Source organism: Mesitornis unicolor, unplaced genomic scaffold (genome assembly GCF_000695765.1).
Source record: "Mesitornis unicolor isolate BGI_N332 unplaced genomic scaffold, ASM69576v1 scaffold17215, whole genome shotgun sequence".
NCBI lineage: Eukaryota > Metazoa > Chordata > Aves > Mesitornithiformes > Mesitornithidae > Mesitornis > Mesitornis unicolor.
In genome coordinates, this window is record NW_010185534.1 from 81,645 (window position 1) to 100,757 (window position 19,113).

At 48.1% G+C, this 19,113-nt stretch overlaps 1 protein-coding gene across 1 annotated transcript in view; it reads left to right on the forward strand.

The window, feature by feature from the left end:
• Positions 1-219: 219 nt before the first annotated feature.
• ARHGEF9 (Cdc42 guanine nucleotide exchange factor (GEF) 9) overlaps positions 220-19,113 on the forward strand; it is a 55,515-nt gene continuing 36,621 nt past the window's right edge. The window contains exons 1-4 of the mRNA XM_010184869.1: positions 220-397; positions 10,048-10,239; positions 16,719-16,898; positions 18,742-18,974. Coding sequence (XP_010183171.1) covers positions 272-397; positions 10,048-10,239; positions 16,719-16,898; positions 18,742-18,974 — 731 coding nt within the window. The 5' untranslated portion in view covers positions 220-271. The remainder of the gene's footprint in view (positions 398-10,047; positions 10,240-16,718; positions 16,899-18,741; positions 18,975-19,113) is intronic.

Consider the following 19,113-nt stretch of genomic DNA (forward strand, 5'->3'; position numbering starts at 1 on the left):
ACACAGTGCTTGCTTGTGTGACGTGGGATGGAGCAGAGCAGCGTCTGTAGAAATGGTCATAAACCGGGTCACATCATGTGGGGGTGAAATTGCTATGGACTGGAATGGAGGAAAATTGCTTTATTTTGGCTGACTGCTTCTCTCTGTGCTGCTGCTCTGCATGTGCTTGCATCGGGGAAGCGAGCGTTTATTAACTGCTGGTTTTCTGTCTCCAAAGCTGATCAGTGGTGGTTCTATTGTAAGTGCTGAGGCAGTATGGGATCACGTCACCATGGCCAACCGGGAGTTGGCGTTTAAAGCAGGAGACGTTATCAAGGTCCTGGATGCTTCCAACAAGGACTGGTGGTGGGGTCAGATCGATGACGAAGAAGGATGGTTTCCTGCCAGCTTCGTGAGGGTAAGTGACTTTCTTCTTTTTACCAATACAATGAATCACTCAGAACGGTCCATGAACTGAACTGGTTGCTGTGTTTGTTGCCATTGATGCTGCTTTCCAGTGTGTCTGCTTTCTGTCTGAAAAATGGGGAGCAAAGGAGGTTTCGAAAGAAAGAAGAGTGGAGGAGAGGGAGGCTGGAGTAAGTATTGGCTCTGCTCTTTATGCCCTTGGGATGTGGAGTGGCCTTTGCTGTGTCTCAACATGTTGTAGCCTCTCTCCTTAAGCAAATCTTTGGAAACCACTTAAGTATTGTGCGGGCTGTGAGTAGAAGATGTGGTGAGGCCTAAAAATTCACGCCAGCAACAAGCAGCCTGCATTTGGAAGAGCTTTCTGGTCTGCGTGTCGCTCAGGGAGGCGTCAGCCCTCCCCTTCCCAAAAGCAGTGCTGCGTTTTGACTCTTCAGCAGTTTGAGATGTAAAATTACTTCAGTAATTAGCCCATCACCAGCTCTGGTTATTTTTTTAAGGGGACAAGAAACCATTTTGTTTGTCTGTGGTTTTTTGCTGAAGCAGGTTTTGCTGTGCCCAGCCACCTCCAGGGGCGATCTGGCCTTTCACAAATAAGAAGGATTTGAGCACTTTTTTTTTTTTTTTTGCTCAGTATGTGTTAATAAAGCAAAGAAGAAGATGCCCTTTTTGCTATAGTCAGCTCCTGACATGTTATTTGGGGGCTCTTGAGCCTTCCTTGGGGAGTCAAGATGTCAGCTTTGACCTTGGGTGCTTCCTTCTCCTCTCCCTTCTGCACAGGGCTCGATAGGCGGGATAAGAGACTTAATTCCTTGAGAAGCTTAGGGGATATGGTTCAAAAAATGAAGATTTCTTTTGGCTTGTAAAATTCTGTGAAAGATGCCTCTTTCTTTGGAGCATTGTAGTGGTTTACAGTGACCATGACAAAGGGAACCTGGAGTTTTTCTCACTTCTGCCTCTCTGGTGCCCATTTTTTCCCCTGTGGTGCTCACGGTGCAGCTCTTGTGTCTCTCCTAGGTCTGGCCAGTGCCAAGAGCACTGAGAGATCAGTGACTGGAGCTGGAGGCTGGGCTGCCTGTGTTGATGCTGTTATTCTGGCCCAGAATAACCAGTAACGTTTGGTATTTTGTTGAATGGGACACCACAAGTGGGCTCTGCAGCCAGTGGAGATACCAAGTTTGGAAAACGGATTTGTATGAGGTGTGATGGAGAGGATAATCTCATTGCAGAAAATATCTCACCTGTGTTACTAGCATATCTCATCTGTGCTGCTGGCTGGAAAGGCTGGATTAGAAAAATGTGTCTGCTTATTTTTGCTTAATTTAAAGACTGAAATATTCTGGGCCAGTTTAACTTTTCAGTGCACTGACCGGTGGTGTTTTGCTTTGATTTAATATCCTTTTTTGTGTGGTGTTGTAAACATCCTGCTCACAGTAGGTTTAATGACAGTCTCGGTTTTTGCTGTTCTGTTCTCTAAAATACCCACAGCAACAACTAAACAAACAAGCCCATTTAATCTAAAGCCCAAAACCATGGACCATGGCTTGGCTGAACTTTCCCCCTCTCCCTGCACTTTTCAAAGGCTGGGAGGGTGATTTTAGAAGCTGGGAAAAACAGAGGAGAGGAATCGATGAATCTCAACCCATTGTACACAGACATCTGAAAAACATCCTGGAACAGACCTCACTGCTCAGGATCGTGATGGTCTTGCCGGGCAGGTTTCTTGCCCATTCTGTCTAATGTCACGACCCCACAGCTTGACTTTATTCCAAGAAAATGAAGCTTTCCACCAGCTCTGCAGGAGGCTGGATCAGTTGTCCCATGCCCAAGGCACAGGGCTGGGACCAGACACCCACCCTGAGACCGAGCACTGTGGAAGCTGCGTGGGTTTGCTGCCATGAATGATAAATAATCCTTAAAAATAAGGACCAGGCGTTTCAGAAACCACACGAGCGGAGTTCTGGCGCAGTTTGTGCGCAGCTCTGCAAGGGGGAGCTGAAGGGGAGAATTTGCCCCTGGGGTTTAGAGAGCAGAGCTGCCTTCTCCAGGAGACAGCCCCCTCGCTGGTCGTCCTGCGCTGAGCAGACATCTGCTTTTTGGGCTGTCATCTCCTCTCCTCGGCTGCCTCAGGTCGCTCGCTTGCCTCTTCATTGCTATTCTTGCACATCCCCTGCCCCCTTCACTCTCTGCCCATCTTGGGAAGCTGTTTGAGCCAGATGCCTGCAGAGCCTTTGAGAAGGTACCCGTGACCCCTCTTTGCTTGCAGGACCTTTGCAGCAGGTTTATGCTCCTTCAGGGACCTGCCAAGGTCCCTTTAACCTGCACACTTCTCGCTTTGCTCTTCTCTCCATTTTCCTTCTTGTATATCTTATTCAGCGGATCACTCTTTCATAATCAGGAGGCTGGGTTTTTTCTCTGTTGTACTTTGAGCCGTGATTTTTAGGATTATGCCAGAAAACTGCCTGATTTAGCTTGGGTGGTTCTAGTTTTACTTGCAGAATAATTGCTCTCCTCTATATCTATATTTCTCTTACGCAAGTACAGCAGGAAAAGGGAACAACATGTTGCATAGCAGAGGATGAAAAGCAGTTCAAGTAAGGGATAACAGGACAGACCAGACAGGTATAAACCCAATTAGGATTAATCTGGGGATATTTTAGACTGCAGGTTTCTTTTAGGTACTAACAGGGTGCAGCAGAAGATCGCTGCAAAGTCAGATTCCTCTAAATGTCATTTGGATCCTTTCTGAGCCCAAAACTGGGCTGCAAACCTGATTTGCAATGAGACGTCTGACACTTCTTGCTCTCCAGCCAGATCATATGAAAATCTTTGGCAAAGCGTTTGGCACTCGCAAAATCTCGTAGCGGGAAAAATTCCCATTTGCAAGTGCAGAGGCAAACAGTAACCTGCTGATCCCCTTGGCCTCTTTTACACGCGTAGCTGGGGGGTTGCAAACACAGAATGCGCTTGAATTGCCTGCATGTAGAGGAGGAGTTGTCTCCACACATAACACCTGCAGTTATCCCCTCAGCAGCTTGAGGCTTGGCTGGAAGAAAGGGAAAGCTCATGGAGTTTTGGGAGCACAGAAACTTTCGAGGAGAAACTGGATGATAAAGTGATGCTTTTGGGGAATGGATAAAGCACAGCATAGGAGAAATAATATTTGGAGCCAGCAAGCAATGGTGACTGGTTTGCATACCAGCACATCCAGTGTCCACGTCCTCTCAAGAAAATAGGCTTAGGATTTTTAGGGAGGAATTTACAGCCCAGAAAACCAGTCCAGTACTGCAGATAGATCAATTGTGGTACCTTGAGGTCTCCTTTAGAAAATACTGTAGGTCTCAAACGGTCTCCCAAAGGTTTGAGCAAAGATGATGTAGAAATTCGTTGTGGTCCGTGTATCTGACATAGGAGAAAAGGCAGGGGTGGCTCAGCGCAGCAATTCTCCTTGGTCTCTCTTCTCATTGCCAAGGTTTCCCCAAGTGTCGTAATTTTAGATGCATTTTCCTGCGTTAAAGCTGCCTTTGTCCCACTTTATTTTCTGCTGCTGAAGGAGAAGTGCTAAATTGGTGTCAGCTTTTAAGGCCCTGTTTGGAAGGAGACTCTAAACCCATAGCCCCGTCTCAGTGCTCAGCAGCTCGTGCACTTTACTGGGCAAGTGGGTTTAGCTTTCATTCGTAGGAGTTGTGACTGCTCTGTGGTGCAGGCGTAGTTCCAAGAGCTGCATCTTGCTGCCCTGTCTGCTTGTTTTTCACCTTTAAAATCTCAATTGTAAGTGTAGGGATACAAGAGCACATCCCTCACCTGCTTTTCATCCGCTGCAGTCGCCGCACGAGCGTTTTCTTAGTGCCGATCACAGTGGCACTGAGGTGAGATTTTCCAGGGAAAAGAGGATGGCACTGGAGTAGCGTTCACCTGTTGGCCAAACAAAACACTTTGTGCTGCAGTGTCTGCTGCACTCAGTGCCTCCAAAAGGAGATTTTATTCTCCCGTGGCAAATCCAGCATAAAAATAGCGTCTGGTGGAGGTATCGCACACGGCACGAGCAGCACTCCGCAGCGACAGGATGCACTGCAGACCAATTGGGGATTTATTGTGTTTTTTTTAAAGTCAAGCAGCATTTTAGCATCCAAACGCTGCCTGTGCTAATTGCAGCTGCTGTTACCGTGATGACTCAGGCAGCTCAGCCTCCATCACATCCCCAGAGGTTCAAACGCTGGCACTTGGGCCCTTCCCCGTGCAGGAAGCAGGGGGAATAAGCGCAGGGCAAGTCCTTTGGAGCCAGTTTTGTACAGCTTTCAGGGAAGACAGAGTCTGAAGCTGTCGCTGTTTTCTACTCTTCCAGAAATGAATGAAAGGTATTTCTCACCCTCGGTAAAGGGAACTTGTGAGGCTGGGAATGGGGAGCTTTAGAGGGGAGAGAAAGAGCTGGACGTGGGTTTGCTGAAGCTGAGCAGTTGCAGGAGGAAAGGGAAGGTATCAAAGAGCTGAGAGCTGGAGGAACATAAGGGACAGGGAGGCTGGAGCCAGGTTACAGAGGGGAAAATTCAGGCTGTGGGAGAAAACAGTGGTAAGACCACAGGAGGGAAAAACCAATTTGCTTCAGCTGCCTTTCCTTCTCCTGCCAAATGTCCTGTTCCTCATCCCAGAAGAGGATACAGGAGAAGATGGTCTGCATCTCCCAGGAAACAGCACCTCAGCAGCATCTGCTGCTGGGCATTGGTGGAGCCCAGGACAGTCTGTGCGTCCTCCTGAGGGCACGGAGAGGCTGTGCCCGCATTGCTGGGCTGACACATGGAGACCGATGTTGTGTTATTTATGCAAAGCTCTGCACCATAAGCCCAACTCAATTACAAATAAACAAGTGATCTCTTTAACCCAGCATAGAGTCCAAGAGAGTGTATTGTACAGTGAGTGTGGCTGCAAATGGGGCACAGCACCAGCAAACCACCAAGAGAGGAGAGCGAACCTGAGCAGGGCACCGTAGTGAGGGGGCAAAACATCCCAAGGCTCTGGGCTGCAGCGTGTTTCTGTAGGGTTTTTGAAGGCTGCCCCTTGAATCCTGTGCTCAGTTTTGGACCCCTCACTCCCAGAAGGACATTGAGGGGCTGGAGCGTGGCCAGAGAAGGGCAGCGGAGCTGGGGAGGGGTCTGGAGCACACGAATGATGGGGAGCGGCTGAAGGAGCTGGAGGGGTTCAACTGGAGAAGAGGAGCTGAGGGGAGACCTTATCCCCTCTACAGCTCCTGAAAGAGGGGGGATAGCAATGAGGGGGGTGTGGTCTCTTCTCCCAAAAAACAAGCGATGAGAGGTTGGATCTGAAGGAAAATTTATTTCCTGAAAGAGTGGTCAAGCAGTGGAAGGGGCTGCCCAGGGCAGTGGTGGAGTCCCCATCCCTGGAGGGGTTCAAAAACCACGTGGATGTGGCACCTGGGGACATGGTTTAGTAGGCATAGTGGGGTTGGGTTGATGGTTGGACTTGATGATCTTAGAGATCTCTTCCAACCTTAATGGTTCGGTGGCTCTAAGTCCCCTACAGCCCTTTGCAGTCATTGTCGGGCTAATGCTGCTGCAGTAGCACTATTTGATACCAGATTTTGATGCGAGTTGGGCTGCTTACACTGGGTTTTGGTGTGAAGTCAGTGGTGAGCAGAGATTCAGAGGATGGCAGCAGCTCCCCGGAAGGATCTGCATGGATCATTCATCTGCCACATGATTTAACCGTGAGCCAGAATCCAGGATGGCACATTATCTGCTCATTTTGTCTCCGTGAATATCCAGTGGAAGGAGATTAATAATCCAGATGGCTGGTAAAGTGTTTGTTTTATCATGCTTTGTGATTATGATGAGACTATCAGCCCTCGGTGCCTATTCAAGTAAAATGTCTTCTATATACAGTGTATGCATTCAGCAGTCTAAATATATAATAATTACAGGTCAGCTAATGTTGGAGCGGTGCCATTTGGTGATTTTATGCACCATTTGGGTATAGCTGCAAATTGATAAATCACATTTCTCCAGATTTTGTATAAATCACATCTAATATCAACTAGCACAATGAAATGATCAGCTCTCTCTGGCTCCCAGAACTAGGTCCTTGGGCAAAAGGGGATTTTTTTTTTTGACTATGCTACTTTAATCTGCCTCTGCAAATTATTACGTTATGCAGGAGCTGGTCATGACTTCCTAATTAGGGCTGAGCTTTGCAATAGAGTGTGAGCCTCATGATAAGCCTGTTCTTCTCCACGTGTAGGGTGGCCTTTCAGTGTGAAAAATCACTTAGGACTAACGTTACGCAACTTGAATTTTTTTTCTCCCTGTAGTTTTTGTTGGTTTCTTTTAATTAATTCTTAACACAAAGCATTTGAAATGGTTCTCAGGGCAGGCTGGACCTTTTTAATGGTGTGGAGGAGGCCCACACAACGCCGTATAATTTCAGAGCCCATGACTTTTTTGCATAGCAGAGGTGTTTAACAAGGCACCGAAGGCTGATTTATTATTGTGGGGTTGTTGATGATTGCTGAGCACTGTTATTATTTATTCTTTAAAAAAAACAATTGAGGCTGGTGTCCCAAGCCCCCATTGGTGCCAAGCCACAGCCTTGAATTGCTCAGGAGGGCAGGACAGGAGCCCAGAGAGATGCCTGGAAATCCCAGTGCCAGAGAGCCCAGGTCCCATCTCTGCTCTGTGAAGCCTCACAGGAGCTTCAGGGGTGGCTGATAAAGTTGTTGCATTTGTTTTCAGTCTAAAGCACCAAGTCATCTCTAGACTAGAACTGTGGGGTTTTTTTCCTTTTGGGAACATGAATCCTAGCAGGAAGGAGCAAAACTGTCATTAAGGAAAAAAGGAGGACTCAGCTTCCCAGGTGTGGAAGCAGGGACTGTTCCTGCAGGGCACAAAAGACAGACCAGATCCTGAGATTTTCAGACATCGGGAAAGTTTACACACTTGCTGTTTGCTTTAGAGTTTCAAAACCTTTAGGATTCACCCTTGCAGGTTTCCCCCCGTTACTATTATGATCAGATCTTCCTGCTTTATTTTTTAAACAGAAATTGAAATTTTTCTCATGATCACTTGACTCCAGGAGGTAGAGCTTTAAAAATCTCCTCGGTTGCCAAACTGGCAGGAGTGTCGTGAAACTTGGTGACAGGCTGTTCCAGTTGGGCCTGGGAGAGCTGTAAAATACCTTTCCATAGTTGCAGGAAGGGAGGATGGGAAGTTATTTTAAACTTAGCCATGGGTTTTAATACCTACATTGATCCTGCTTGATTTTCAACATAAATTTGGTTTCAAATACCAATGAAAACCCTTTCAGGGATCCATGTGCAGCCCCACAGCTGGGAGAAAACATGACCTAGTCCATCTTTGCAGCAGATGGAGAACCCCATCCTGTGGAGAGGACCTGGGGAAAGGCAGGCAGAGCAGCTCCCAGGCATGCTGCATCTCCCAGGGTTTCCCTGTGCCCAGACCGGTGTAGCTGAACCTGGCTGGGGTCACCGAAACGCCCTTCTGCAGCACCCAGGGCTGCTCCCCCTTAGGCCCCCCCCAGGTGCTGCCAGCGCTGTGGGACCACGGGGACATTCTGTGCTTGGGCTCACCCTTCCCTGGGTGCATCGGGACATGAGAAACGAGAGGTGACAGCCACATTCGCTGGGTTTCGCTTCTGCTCTGTCACACAGAACATTGGATTGACTCTCGGGGAAAGGTATGAAGCCTTTGGACTGTGAGGATGGCTCCTTTGTGCAGCGGGAGCAGTGCCAAGGTGGCAGGAGGGGTTATTTCACCCCCTTGGCTGGCTTCATGCACTCTTGTGGTCTCACGGTGGGCAAAAGGAGGTCCCACGTTGGCAGTGTGTGGTCGGGACAGGCAGGAGACGCGTGGGCAGAGCAGGCAGGACGCCCACATCCATCCTGGCACTGCCACTCGCTCCTGCAGGGAAATGGTCTGCACTGGGATTCCTGCCCTGGAAGCAGAGGGTTGATGCCCCCAGCGGGTCCTGACAGCAGAGACGGCATCTTGTCATTGAAACGGGCATCCCCACCCTCATAGTCAGTTCTCAATGGCTCTCAGACACAGGACACAGTCGTCAGCAGGGTGCAAAGTCTGGGGTTTTTATTGCTTTGGGGTTTTTATCCCCTTAGTTGGCAGCATCGTTAATGTTCTGCTGGGTTTTCGTCAAGATCTCGGCCGCTTGGCCTTTGTAACTCACTGTAGGATGACAAAACGTGGGAGCTGTAAGAAGCGGTTTAGCAAAACACGATATTGGTCAGGGAAGCGGGGAAGGAGCATGGGCAGGTTTAGGGTTTCTTTACTGATTTACAGGAACACAGCCCTTTGCAGTCTGTTTAAAATTCAGTCATTTTATTCAGCTGGATAATAGGAAAGTATTCAAAACTATTAAAGCTGAAAAGAAGACTGAAGGATCAGGTTAACGGTGCAGTTTATTCTCCATATACCACTCTGTGTTTCACCGTTTACAGGTAGACGGTTTTTTCTGTTTGAAAGTCTGTAGTATTTGGCACTTTAAATGCTGAGGAGAAAAGTTGCGTCACTTATACAACACCTGAGGTGATCTGTGTAAGACAGAACCATTTCTGTCCAGTTTCAGCTTTATTTAAGGTTTGTTTACAAACCACACTGAGCCAAGTTTGAGTTGATCCCAGTTATTTTAAGCAGGTTTTACTGGGGGGAAAAGGTAACAAAAGGAGGCCCTTGATCCAGAGACGAAGGGACCGGGAGGCAGTGTTACCTTCTAGTTTATAAGTTCAGTATATGATTTTCATTTGATGATGGAAAGAAAATTCTGTGTGCTGAAAATGCAGTGATCCTTTTTCATTGCTTTTCCCAGTTTGTTCCAATTTAGAGTATTCAGTGCTCAGGGGTGCTTGGTACCAGGTCTAGAGCTGCCCCCAGCTCCGCCAGGTTTTAGGAGCCTTGTTCAGCTGCTCTGATCCCCATACGGCTGAGGGATCCCAACGGCAGGGCACTGAGATTTGCCTCATTTGCCTGAGTGAGAAAGGCTCCTCATGCGAACTGATGGGGAAAGCTGCTGTGCAATGAAAATCAATGCGTGGTCACAGACCCTGGCCTAGGAAGTCTACAGAAAATTCGGTGCCGCAGCCCAGTCAGCCTGGGCCAATGGGCACGATCATTCAGATTTTGGAACCACGTGTGTCTTGACCTCAAATCAAAGGGCTTATCCCTCCTCCCAGAGGACAGACCCCAGCTGATGGTGTGGGGGAATGAGGACAAGCAGTGCTTAACACTGGTAACTGCAGTTCTCCTTAGGTCAATCTGTTGTACCCATGTACATCTTAGTTCAGAGCACTCAACAGCACCCAACAGTTCAGTTACCCTTTCAGACCATGATTTTCTGTTTGGGATCAAAAGTGTTAGCACTTGAAACCCCTTTGCTTATGAGAGGAACTCAGCCAACCATTTGGGGCTGGTTGCACCGGTGGAAAAACGGGCTGACTGGGCTGGAAGCTGCTGTGGACACCACGATGCCTCACTGGCAAGAGCATCACCATTGCTATCAATCCAGTATTCCTCAGAGTCATGCAACCAAAACACAGCCTACGGACGCTTTTTGGCTTCCTGATGCTTTTATGACTAATCCTGTTGCTCTCCTCTCTTCTCCTCACAGCTGTGGGTAAACCAAGAAGATGGGGTGGAAGAGGGAACCAGCGAGGTGCAGAATGGCCATTTGGATCCAAGTGCCGACTGCCTGTGTCTGGGCAGGACCGTTCAGAACCGAGACCAGATGAGAGCCAACGTCATCAATGAGATCATGAGCACGGAGCGCCACTACATCAAGCACCTCAAGGACATTTGCGAGGTATGTGGGGGTGTGGGATGCTGGGGTACTGCAGCAGGACGCGGTGGGGGATGCTGAGAGCTGAGGACTGGCTTTGTCCTTGGGTGATGGGGGGAAAAAGGTGCAGCGAGTTTGAGTGCTGTGTATAATAGAGGAGCAGCATCTGTCAATAAGTATTGATACTTCTGAGAACTGTCTGCTGAATCCGATAATTACCGTTAGTTTGTATTAACTGGAAGTACAATTTTCTGACCTTTTTTCCATATTTCTTCGACTGAAAAATGATGAGGTTGAGATCCTTCAAGCAGTCCTCTTAATTAAAACCCAATGCCATCTACTTTTGAATTTGCGATTGAGGAAATTAGGCTGTAATTAAACCAATCAGTTACCCATTTCAGCTGGGTCTTTCACATTGGTTTCACAATTTCCCCTGGCTCAGGAGGGCCCTCGTTTGCCTTTTCTTCTGGTGGGACTAAGAGCAAAATGTTTGCACCTTGGGAAATGAAGTATGTTACATTTATCCAGCGTAAAGGAACCGGCAAATGAACTTTGGTGACTGATCCCATGCATCCTCAGCTTGTTTTTTCTTCTTCATCATGTTACAATTAACCCCTTCAGGTTATGGCTGCACCGGAGAGCGTTGCAGGACAGCTCAGCCTTTGTGTGTCAAGCATTTACTTATCGCTAAGAGGCAGAAGTTTGTTAGCACCGAAATCAAAGTCTATGGCTTTCAGCTCATCCCTCTGAGTGTTTAGGATTTAGCAAGCCCATGCTCAGTCTTTGCAGAATCAGTGTGCTTGAAGCCCCTTGTGAATTCTGCTTAGGAAAATGTCTTCCTCCCTTCAGACTTGCTGCTTTTCTATTGACAAGGCAAAGCAACCATCCAAAAAGCATCTGTGACACTTCTAAAATATGGAAGAGTCTTGGGATTTCAATCTGGAAACAAATGAGCCTAATTTCACGGAGCTATTTCAGTCAGAGGGCTTTGCAATGAAGAAGGGAAGAACTGCAGGAACTTCACATATTGTTTCTTTTCTTGCATTTGCACTTTTCTGTTGAAAAACTTAAAGAAAGAAAAACTTAAAGAAAGAAAAACTTAAATAAAGCTTCCCTTGCATTTCCTAGCCATGTCACCATGCTTTTGCCAAATCAGATTCTCAGATGGGTATAGTTTAGGTGACAGCTGTGGGGTGATGCTGATTTACAGGCCCTAATGATATGAAAGAGATCTCTAAGACTCTTGCCTTGCTCTGCGTGATGCAGAGTGGTATTGAAGGGATAAATCCAGGTAAAGCACCAGGAAATTATTCAACTGCCTCTCTTGAAAAAGGAAGAGGACTGAGGGCATTCTCATCTGCAGAATGCTGGACTGTCCCTTCCTGGCAAGAGCCTCGTCATGCTCAGTATAATCAGAGCAATCTGTTTGCCCCGGGAAGGCTCAGGAACAGCTCACCCATCCCTGGTGTTTGAGCATAGTGTGACGTGACGGTTTCTGTTCGTGCCCAAGAGGAGGGGGAATCAGAGACAGAGACAGAGAGATAGGGGCCAGCTCCAGCTCCTCCCAGTGCTACTGGAGGAGTTTGTACAGAGGCGTTATTTGTGCCGAAGGAGCAGACACCAGACAACTCTGGTAAGGTGCAGAAGTGCTGGTGACAGTGGCAAACTCCCCTTTTCTCTTTATTTTGAGGTGTGAGGACAAACAGCAGCGCTGTGACGTGTTGGAGGGGTGAAAGGGGAGTTCTGGTGGCGAAGGTTGAGCCCAATTTAGAGCTGAGTTTTGCAGTGTGCAGTTATGCTCTTGTTGCTGAGCTATAAGAAACAACAAATCCTAACACCAGTGAGGCACCTCAAGATGTGTGGTTGTTATCGGACGACCGTAGCCCCTGCAAGGTGATCAAGAGCCCTCCAAGTGCTCTTTTCTGCTTCAGGATATATTCCCACTACCAGCTACTATATTATTATACACCATGTTATTATTCATAATACCCATGGCACTCGTCCTGCCAAGTCAGGAGCTCACAGGCTCGCCAGCACCAGAGTGAAAATTACCTGTGCAAGCCAAGACCTGCGTGAAGCCTTGGAGGGAGATCCCTGTCACAGCAAGACCACACTGCCGTGGTGGTGCCTGCTGAGTCCTTGCTTGGAGTGTGAAGGGGCTGACTGCTGCTTTGGTGAAGATTTTTACCAGGGGTAAAATTTGAAGTGTTCCCAAGACTGCGTTATCAGGAGTGGATGGCTCATTATTCTGAAATACAGAGTCATGGAATGGTTTTGGTTGGAAAAGACCTTTACGATCATTGAGTCCAACCATCAAACCAGCCCTAAGTCCACCCCTAGACCATGTCCCTAAGCACAGCATCTACATATCACCAATGGGAAAAGAAATATAAAAGAATTTAGCCTTAAGGAAATATCCAGCTATAGGAATTTCAGGCTTAGTGGTTAAAGCTTAGAGAAACAATAAGCAACTTAAAACTAGGCTTTTATAATGGGTGGCAAGAGCCAGCCTTACTGGCAGGCAGTGCTGCTCCCTCCTTGTGCTGTAAAGCACCACATGTACACATGGCCATCTCCAGGCTGGAAAAGGCATCCCCCTGCACCAGGGTTTGATCCTGACCATGACGTGGCAGCGCTGCCAGCATCAGAGGTGCTGAGTCAGGGCAGATACCTTGATAGAAGTGGGCCACGAGGGTGGTTTGGGCTTTGGGGGTGCAGTGGGGAACGCAGGTGGAAGAAGGAGAAGCAACAGGGCTCCAAAGGGAAGTGCTGTGCTTTGAGAAATGAGCAGGGTTTGCTCCAGCGTATGGATTAGGAAGACAAGGCTGAATTTAAGGAGGTGTTAGAGGGAGAAGTGACGGAGCTTGGATGGGAACAGCGAGGCAATTAGGAGATAAAGGGAAACCTCTGTGCTATGAGTAATTTGGGGTGGGAGGTTAGAAAGAGCAGCCAACTTCCAGTGCTGCGTTCTGCTCTTTTCCAAGTAATTTCACTTTGAATTTATTTTCTGATAATGTTGACTGGATTCCACCTAAGCTTTGCTTTGGTGCCAGGACGGCTCTGAAATGCCGCGTGGAAAACACCCTCATTGCGTCTTAGCGTGTCAAGCTGAGCCGGTTGTGCAGAGCTGATGGGACAGGTTGGCGCGTGGTTGGGATGGGTTTAGCCTGACTCATTCTCAGATGAAAACCACTTTTTTGTGCTGCCTCAGAGTGAAGCAGCATAAAACCTCCTTGGCAGCAATGTGACCCTCTTCAGAGTTCGCCTTTTCAGTTCAAATGGTCTCAACTTCGTTTCTGTGCTTACTCTTGGTATGTGCATTACCAGCACAACGTTCACCTGGGTGCTGTGAGCCCTGCTCTGGAGAGCAGGATTTTGATAGCTCAAATGCTACAGGTCCACTCTGAGGGATGATCTACAGGACAGTGTCTACCCAGACTGGCTCAGAAATGGAAAAAAAATGGAATAGTGTCCCAGCTGCCATTGAGGTTACAGCCTGCGGTGACAAGCGTCTCCTCATTCTCTCCTTTACCTTGTTCTCAGCTGGACAAGGAGGACGACGGATAGACTGACCACTTCTGACCATCTCTAAACCCACCCTGGGGTGGAGAAAACTTAGCACTTAACCTCCTGTGAATCCTTGCCAACTTTGGCCTGTACTTCAGGGACTACATGGAAAAGTACTTTAAAGAGAGACAGTTCGACAGCTATTTTTAGGTGTTCATTGAGCAAAACACCCTCCAACATCTGCTCATCAGTCAGCTATCCCTTCTCCGAGCAGACCTGACGGAATGAGCAGAAGGAGGATGACATTGTTTTATGTAACAGAAGCAAATTTACTGGAAAAAATATGCAGCAGCCTTCTAGCTGGCTCTTGCTGCGTGGTATAGATAGATCTTCAGTCTCCCCTTTGCTGGTTTGAGCTGGAAACACCCATCCAGACACACAAGCGGGAGAGAGGAACTCCCTGTGTTATTTTCCATGTGGTTTTATAGGTGCCTGTGCAGAAATGTGCTGCTTCAGTGTGTCTCAAGCACGTGACTGGGGAGAAACAATGAACCAGCACAGGGCGAGCGGGGAATAATTCACGATGGCCTTCGCAGCCGATAGCAACCCCAGGGCTGAAAGCTGCTCACAGAAACCATCCAGTGCCTGGTTTTGCAGCGCAGCGGGCGGTGTGGCAAAGGCCCTCATGCGAATGGCTCATGGCAGTCACTCAGCGCCGCTGGCACCAGAGCTGGGGTCAAATAGAGCCTGACCTTGTGGGCAGCCACCCGTCTGCATTTTTTTCTTTGAAAGCTGCTGTGAGATAAGCAGGTAAACATGAAAAGCAGCATGAAAGAGATCCTGCATTATCCCGTGCTGGTTGGAAGCTTTATTTGCCCTGCGGTGTGGGTACCAGCCTGCTCCCATTCCTCCTGGCCCTGAAAAAGGAGAGAGGGAAACCCAGAGAAATGAGTCATCAAGGAGCTCCTGGAAGAAGACAGACCTAGATTTAGTATTGCATGGCCCAAACTTCCCAGCTGAAAAAGCCAGCAGATTCAGAGGAATGGCATCCTTCTAGCGAAGCTGGACATCGCAGAGGTTGGGTCTTTGCCAGGTCGGCCAAAGTTGCATTTATCATTCGTCCATTTGAAGCTCTCTCTCCCAGGAACCGCGTGGCGAGGCTGAAGGACAGTTCATTACGGCGCTCCAGCAGCTGCATGTCACCAGCTGGCGGGGCGTCTGCATGACTCAGCATTCAGAGTCCCCAAATATAACTGTTCAGCTGGAGCTCTTGGCAGTTTTTTCTCTTCCCAGATAATAAAGGCAGACAAAGTCATCTCCTGATGACCCTTGTGTTACTTCTCTTCCATTAAGAGGCCGCAGTCCAGACCAGGCCAGCTTAGCATCTGATATTTGGCCTTTAGTTTCAAGTCTAAATTGTCCAGACAGGTGAAGCACAGGGGGATGAAGTGATTTGCTCAGTCCCACACAGGGCAGTGGCAGAGCCCAAATTCAGCCCCAGGCATCCAGAGCCCCAATGTGTCACCCCGTCCCCTGGGCCACATGCTCCAGGTGAGCCTGTATGAACAAGTCCTCATGCTTCAGCTGAAACCAGCATGGAAAACTGGTGGATAAGGCATATTCTTATTTGCCAGAATATTGATCCACTCAGTCTTTTCAGGGCAGGAGGTCTTCAGAGCAGTGCTTGCCTACCAAGTTGTGTTTGTATGGTGTCAGGCGAAGCTCAGGCTCAGTGCCAGTGAGTATCACGGGAAGATGAAGAATAAGCATGGAGGAGTTTTTTATTACTGCACTGGCCTGAGATGCGGGAAATCTGAATTGCTTCCAGATCTGCTGCAGATTCATTCTGGGATTTTGGAGAATTTCCTTAAAGCCCTCTAGATCCTGGTTCTTCTCTCAATTTCTCCTTTTGACTTTAATGTCTGTAGTCTCAGTAAAGAAGCCTGATGTTTGCACAGAGAAGGGTACAACCCCTTTTCCACTGGTCCCACTTAAAAAAGGAAGAAGAGCAATGAAAGATGACAGTTAAGAAAACAGGAGAAAAATTCTCCCTCGTCTTACAGTGTTTGAAATACAAATAGCATATTTGTGCTAATGGAATGGAGGGTATAGAAAACATAATTAAAATAACGCAGCTTTCCTCTAGATGGCATTGATCAGCAGCTCGGGCTGCTCCCACTGTGGCTCCCTTTGCATTTGGGCTTCCCCACCACAACACCTGTGGGACAACAGGTTCCTCTTCGTAGACTGAGGGCGTGCAACCACACATGAACAGAGCCTTTCTCAGCAGGATTAGTAGCTTCCCTGCTTGATCACCCTGGCTGAAAGGAGAAATCAGTGGGCAGAGGGGCAAACAGCCTGTCACGGCTTTTGCTGTAATGCCATGTGCTACTGGAGAGGACATGGAAACAGCAATGTTTGTAGGAGCTACCCAGGATGTTGGGTATTGCAGGCAGTGGTTTTGGAAGGAGTGGGTGTATGATGCTGTGTAACACACCTCTTTGGAGCTGTCAGCCGAATTTTGCTGTTCTCTGCAGCACAGGTAGGGACAGAGCCGTGTCAGGCTGTATTGGTTGAGATCCCTGGAGAACCTTCCCTTTGCAAAACTGATTCCTGCAGAATGCTGAGGGGTATTGAGCAGCACCTCCTGATGCTGGCTGTGGAGCCCCGTGCATCCCGGGTTGGGCTTGTGCTTAGCAAGAGCAGTGCTTTGTCTCTGCTGGAGGCTGCAGTGGGAGCAGCAGTTGCAAATAAGATGTTGTCTATCAAAAAATGGACTTGTAGCACTTCAGGGCACGTTTGCATATTGTGTGCTTACTCATAGACAGAAGGTGATGGAACAACCATCTTGTTACATGTCGTAACAAGTGGATTTTGTTTTCAGAGCCATTTTCTGATTTTGTTTGTAATTACTCCTTCCTCAAGAAAAATCTGGGAGCAGCCTCGGTACAGGTGTTTATATTATTTTATGGATTGTTCTCTCTTACTCCTTGCAGGGTTACTTAAAGCAGTGCCGGAAGAGAAGGGATATGTTCAGCGATGAACAGCTAAAGATCATCTTTGGTAACATCGAAGATATCTACAGATTTCAGATGGGTTTTGTCCGGGACTTGGAGAAACAGTACAACAACGAGGACCCCCATCTCAGTGAGATTGGACCATGTTTCCTTGAACACGTAAGTTAATTTGCCATTTCTGTTGGGAGTTTTGGGGTGGGTTTTGGGTAAGGGGGAGGGGAATAGCAAAGGAAGTCAGGAGGCAGGAACCACTCAGGATCACTTTTGTCCATCCATACTCTTGTGGTTACATAGCACAGAATGCTCCATCGCCTTCCCTTTGCTTCATGAGATACAGGTGCAGGGAGAATTCAAAGTGAAGCAGATAGTTGGATAACTCTCCCAGTACATTTGAATCCCAGCACCTTTTCTCATCCACCTTTACTCACGTTATGTCAGTACAATGTCCCCCACATACTCCTTTTGCACTTCAGAATATGACTTAAACCCCCTCACAGGCCATCCTATTGACATCATGGATCACCAGGAGGTTGGGAGAGGTAAGAGAGTCCAGAGAAGTGAAAACAGGCCTCAGTTGTGTGTCACACACACACACAAATGTAGAAGAAACGGAAAAACCCTCACAGCTTCGGTTGCTTCCCCCCGTGGAGCTGTGAGGCCAGGTGGGGAGGTGCCAGCTCATGCTTCTTGGGTGACAGCAGCTACACGGTCACGGTGAGTGCACACCCAACAGGACATTTTAGCTGACGTGATGCTCCTGGAGGCTTTTGCCCCGTCCGCCATGCTGTTACATAAGCCGTGTACTACGGGAGCTGATAAATTGGCCAGTGTCGTAAATATGTCAGGAAACGTCAAGAAAATTACAGCCCTGCAGTTCTGGGCTTTCCTTTAGGGAGCACAAGGGGCTGTGTCGGAGCGTGCGTATGCAGTGCTCCAGCCTGGGATCCTGTGCTCCGCTACCTCGGTACTGACAGCCAGGGCTGAGCTGGCAGCAGCTCACTTCGTATTAGAGAGATTTCCCGTAGACATTTGTGAAACTTCAGCAGGGCATCCAGAAAAAGGTTCACAGCAGCTCTTCAGCATCGTTGGTCTTCTAATTGAAAAGCAGGTTTCTTTTTGTGAAGTTGCGTGATGGCGTTAGCGTTGCTCATTTTGATCAGAGCCTGCGATCTCTGCTGCTTGCTTCCAAAGCGGCATCAGATTCTGCCTCTGGGCTAAAAAGATGTAAGAAATCTTGGTGAGAATCAGTAGCTAAAACTTCTTGTCTTGAGGCTGTTCTGTCAATTCATTTATAGTGACAATAATAAGAATTACTACCATTATTCAGAGGAATATCTGGCACTTATCTGTCATCAGATAGGGGCTGAAAGCTGGCTAATAAGCTCCTGATAAATTGTCCCTGTTTAGCCATTTGGGTAAACCGAGGGAGGAGGACATTAAGATCCTGTTATATGGATCTGCAGAGCACCACGTTCCTCATCCGCTTCAGGCAGAGAGAGATGTCAGCACTTGGCCCTTGGTCAGCTGTGGGGTCAGGATGGGAAACCGGGCTGCCCTGTTCCCAGAAATGAGGGTTATTTGTGCCCTTTCAGCACTGAGAAATAAGAATCACTGGTCAAGTGTATTTTTTTTTAAAGAATCTTTCTGTAGTTTGTAAGGCATCAGCCACAACCTGGTGTAGCATCTCAGGCTGTTGACCTACAACACCTGGGCTTAGTGTGTGATACTGGGCAGCCAGTTTGTGTCTGGCTCTCCCTCCCAGTGTAATCTTCCTTTGACCTTTCATCTGCCTTGGCTATGTGGCCCTGATGAATCAAGCCTGAGTAACAGCTCTGCTTGCTTCTACCTTTACCTTTTATAAAGGAAACTCCGCCACACGATTTGAAACTGAGGACACCCTCAGCTTCTTTAGTGGTAACATGTTCCTGTGGTTGCCTGCTTGCAGCACTTGTCTGACGTGCGCTCCCCTCTGTGTGCATCCCTTTTCTCCCGCCTCTCACAGCAAGACGGCTTCTGGATCTATTCGGAGTACTGTAACAACCACTTGGATGCATGCATGGAGCTTTCCAAACTGATGAAAGACAGCAGGTACCAGCATTTCTTCGAAGCGTGTCGTCTGTTGCAGCAGATGATTGACATTGCCATAGATGGTTTCCTTCTGACGCCGGTGCAGAAGATCTGCAAATACCCCCTGCAGCTGGCAGAGCTGCTGAAGTACACCGCGCAGGATCACAGGTATGCCGGGCTCTTCATACGTCTTGTTCTGCTCACTGCTTCTTTTCGTGGCCTCTGCACACACACAGGGGCTGGGTTTTTTTCCGTCCAGCTCCTCTCTTCGTGACATCTTGTATAAATTGAGGTAGGGCAAAGGTTC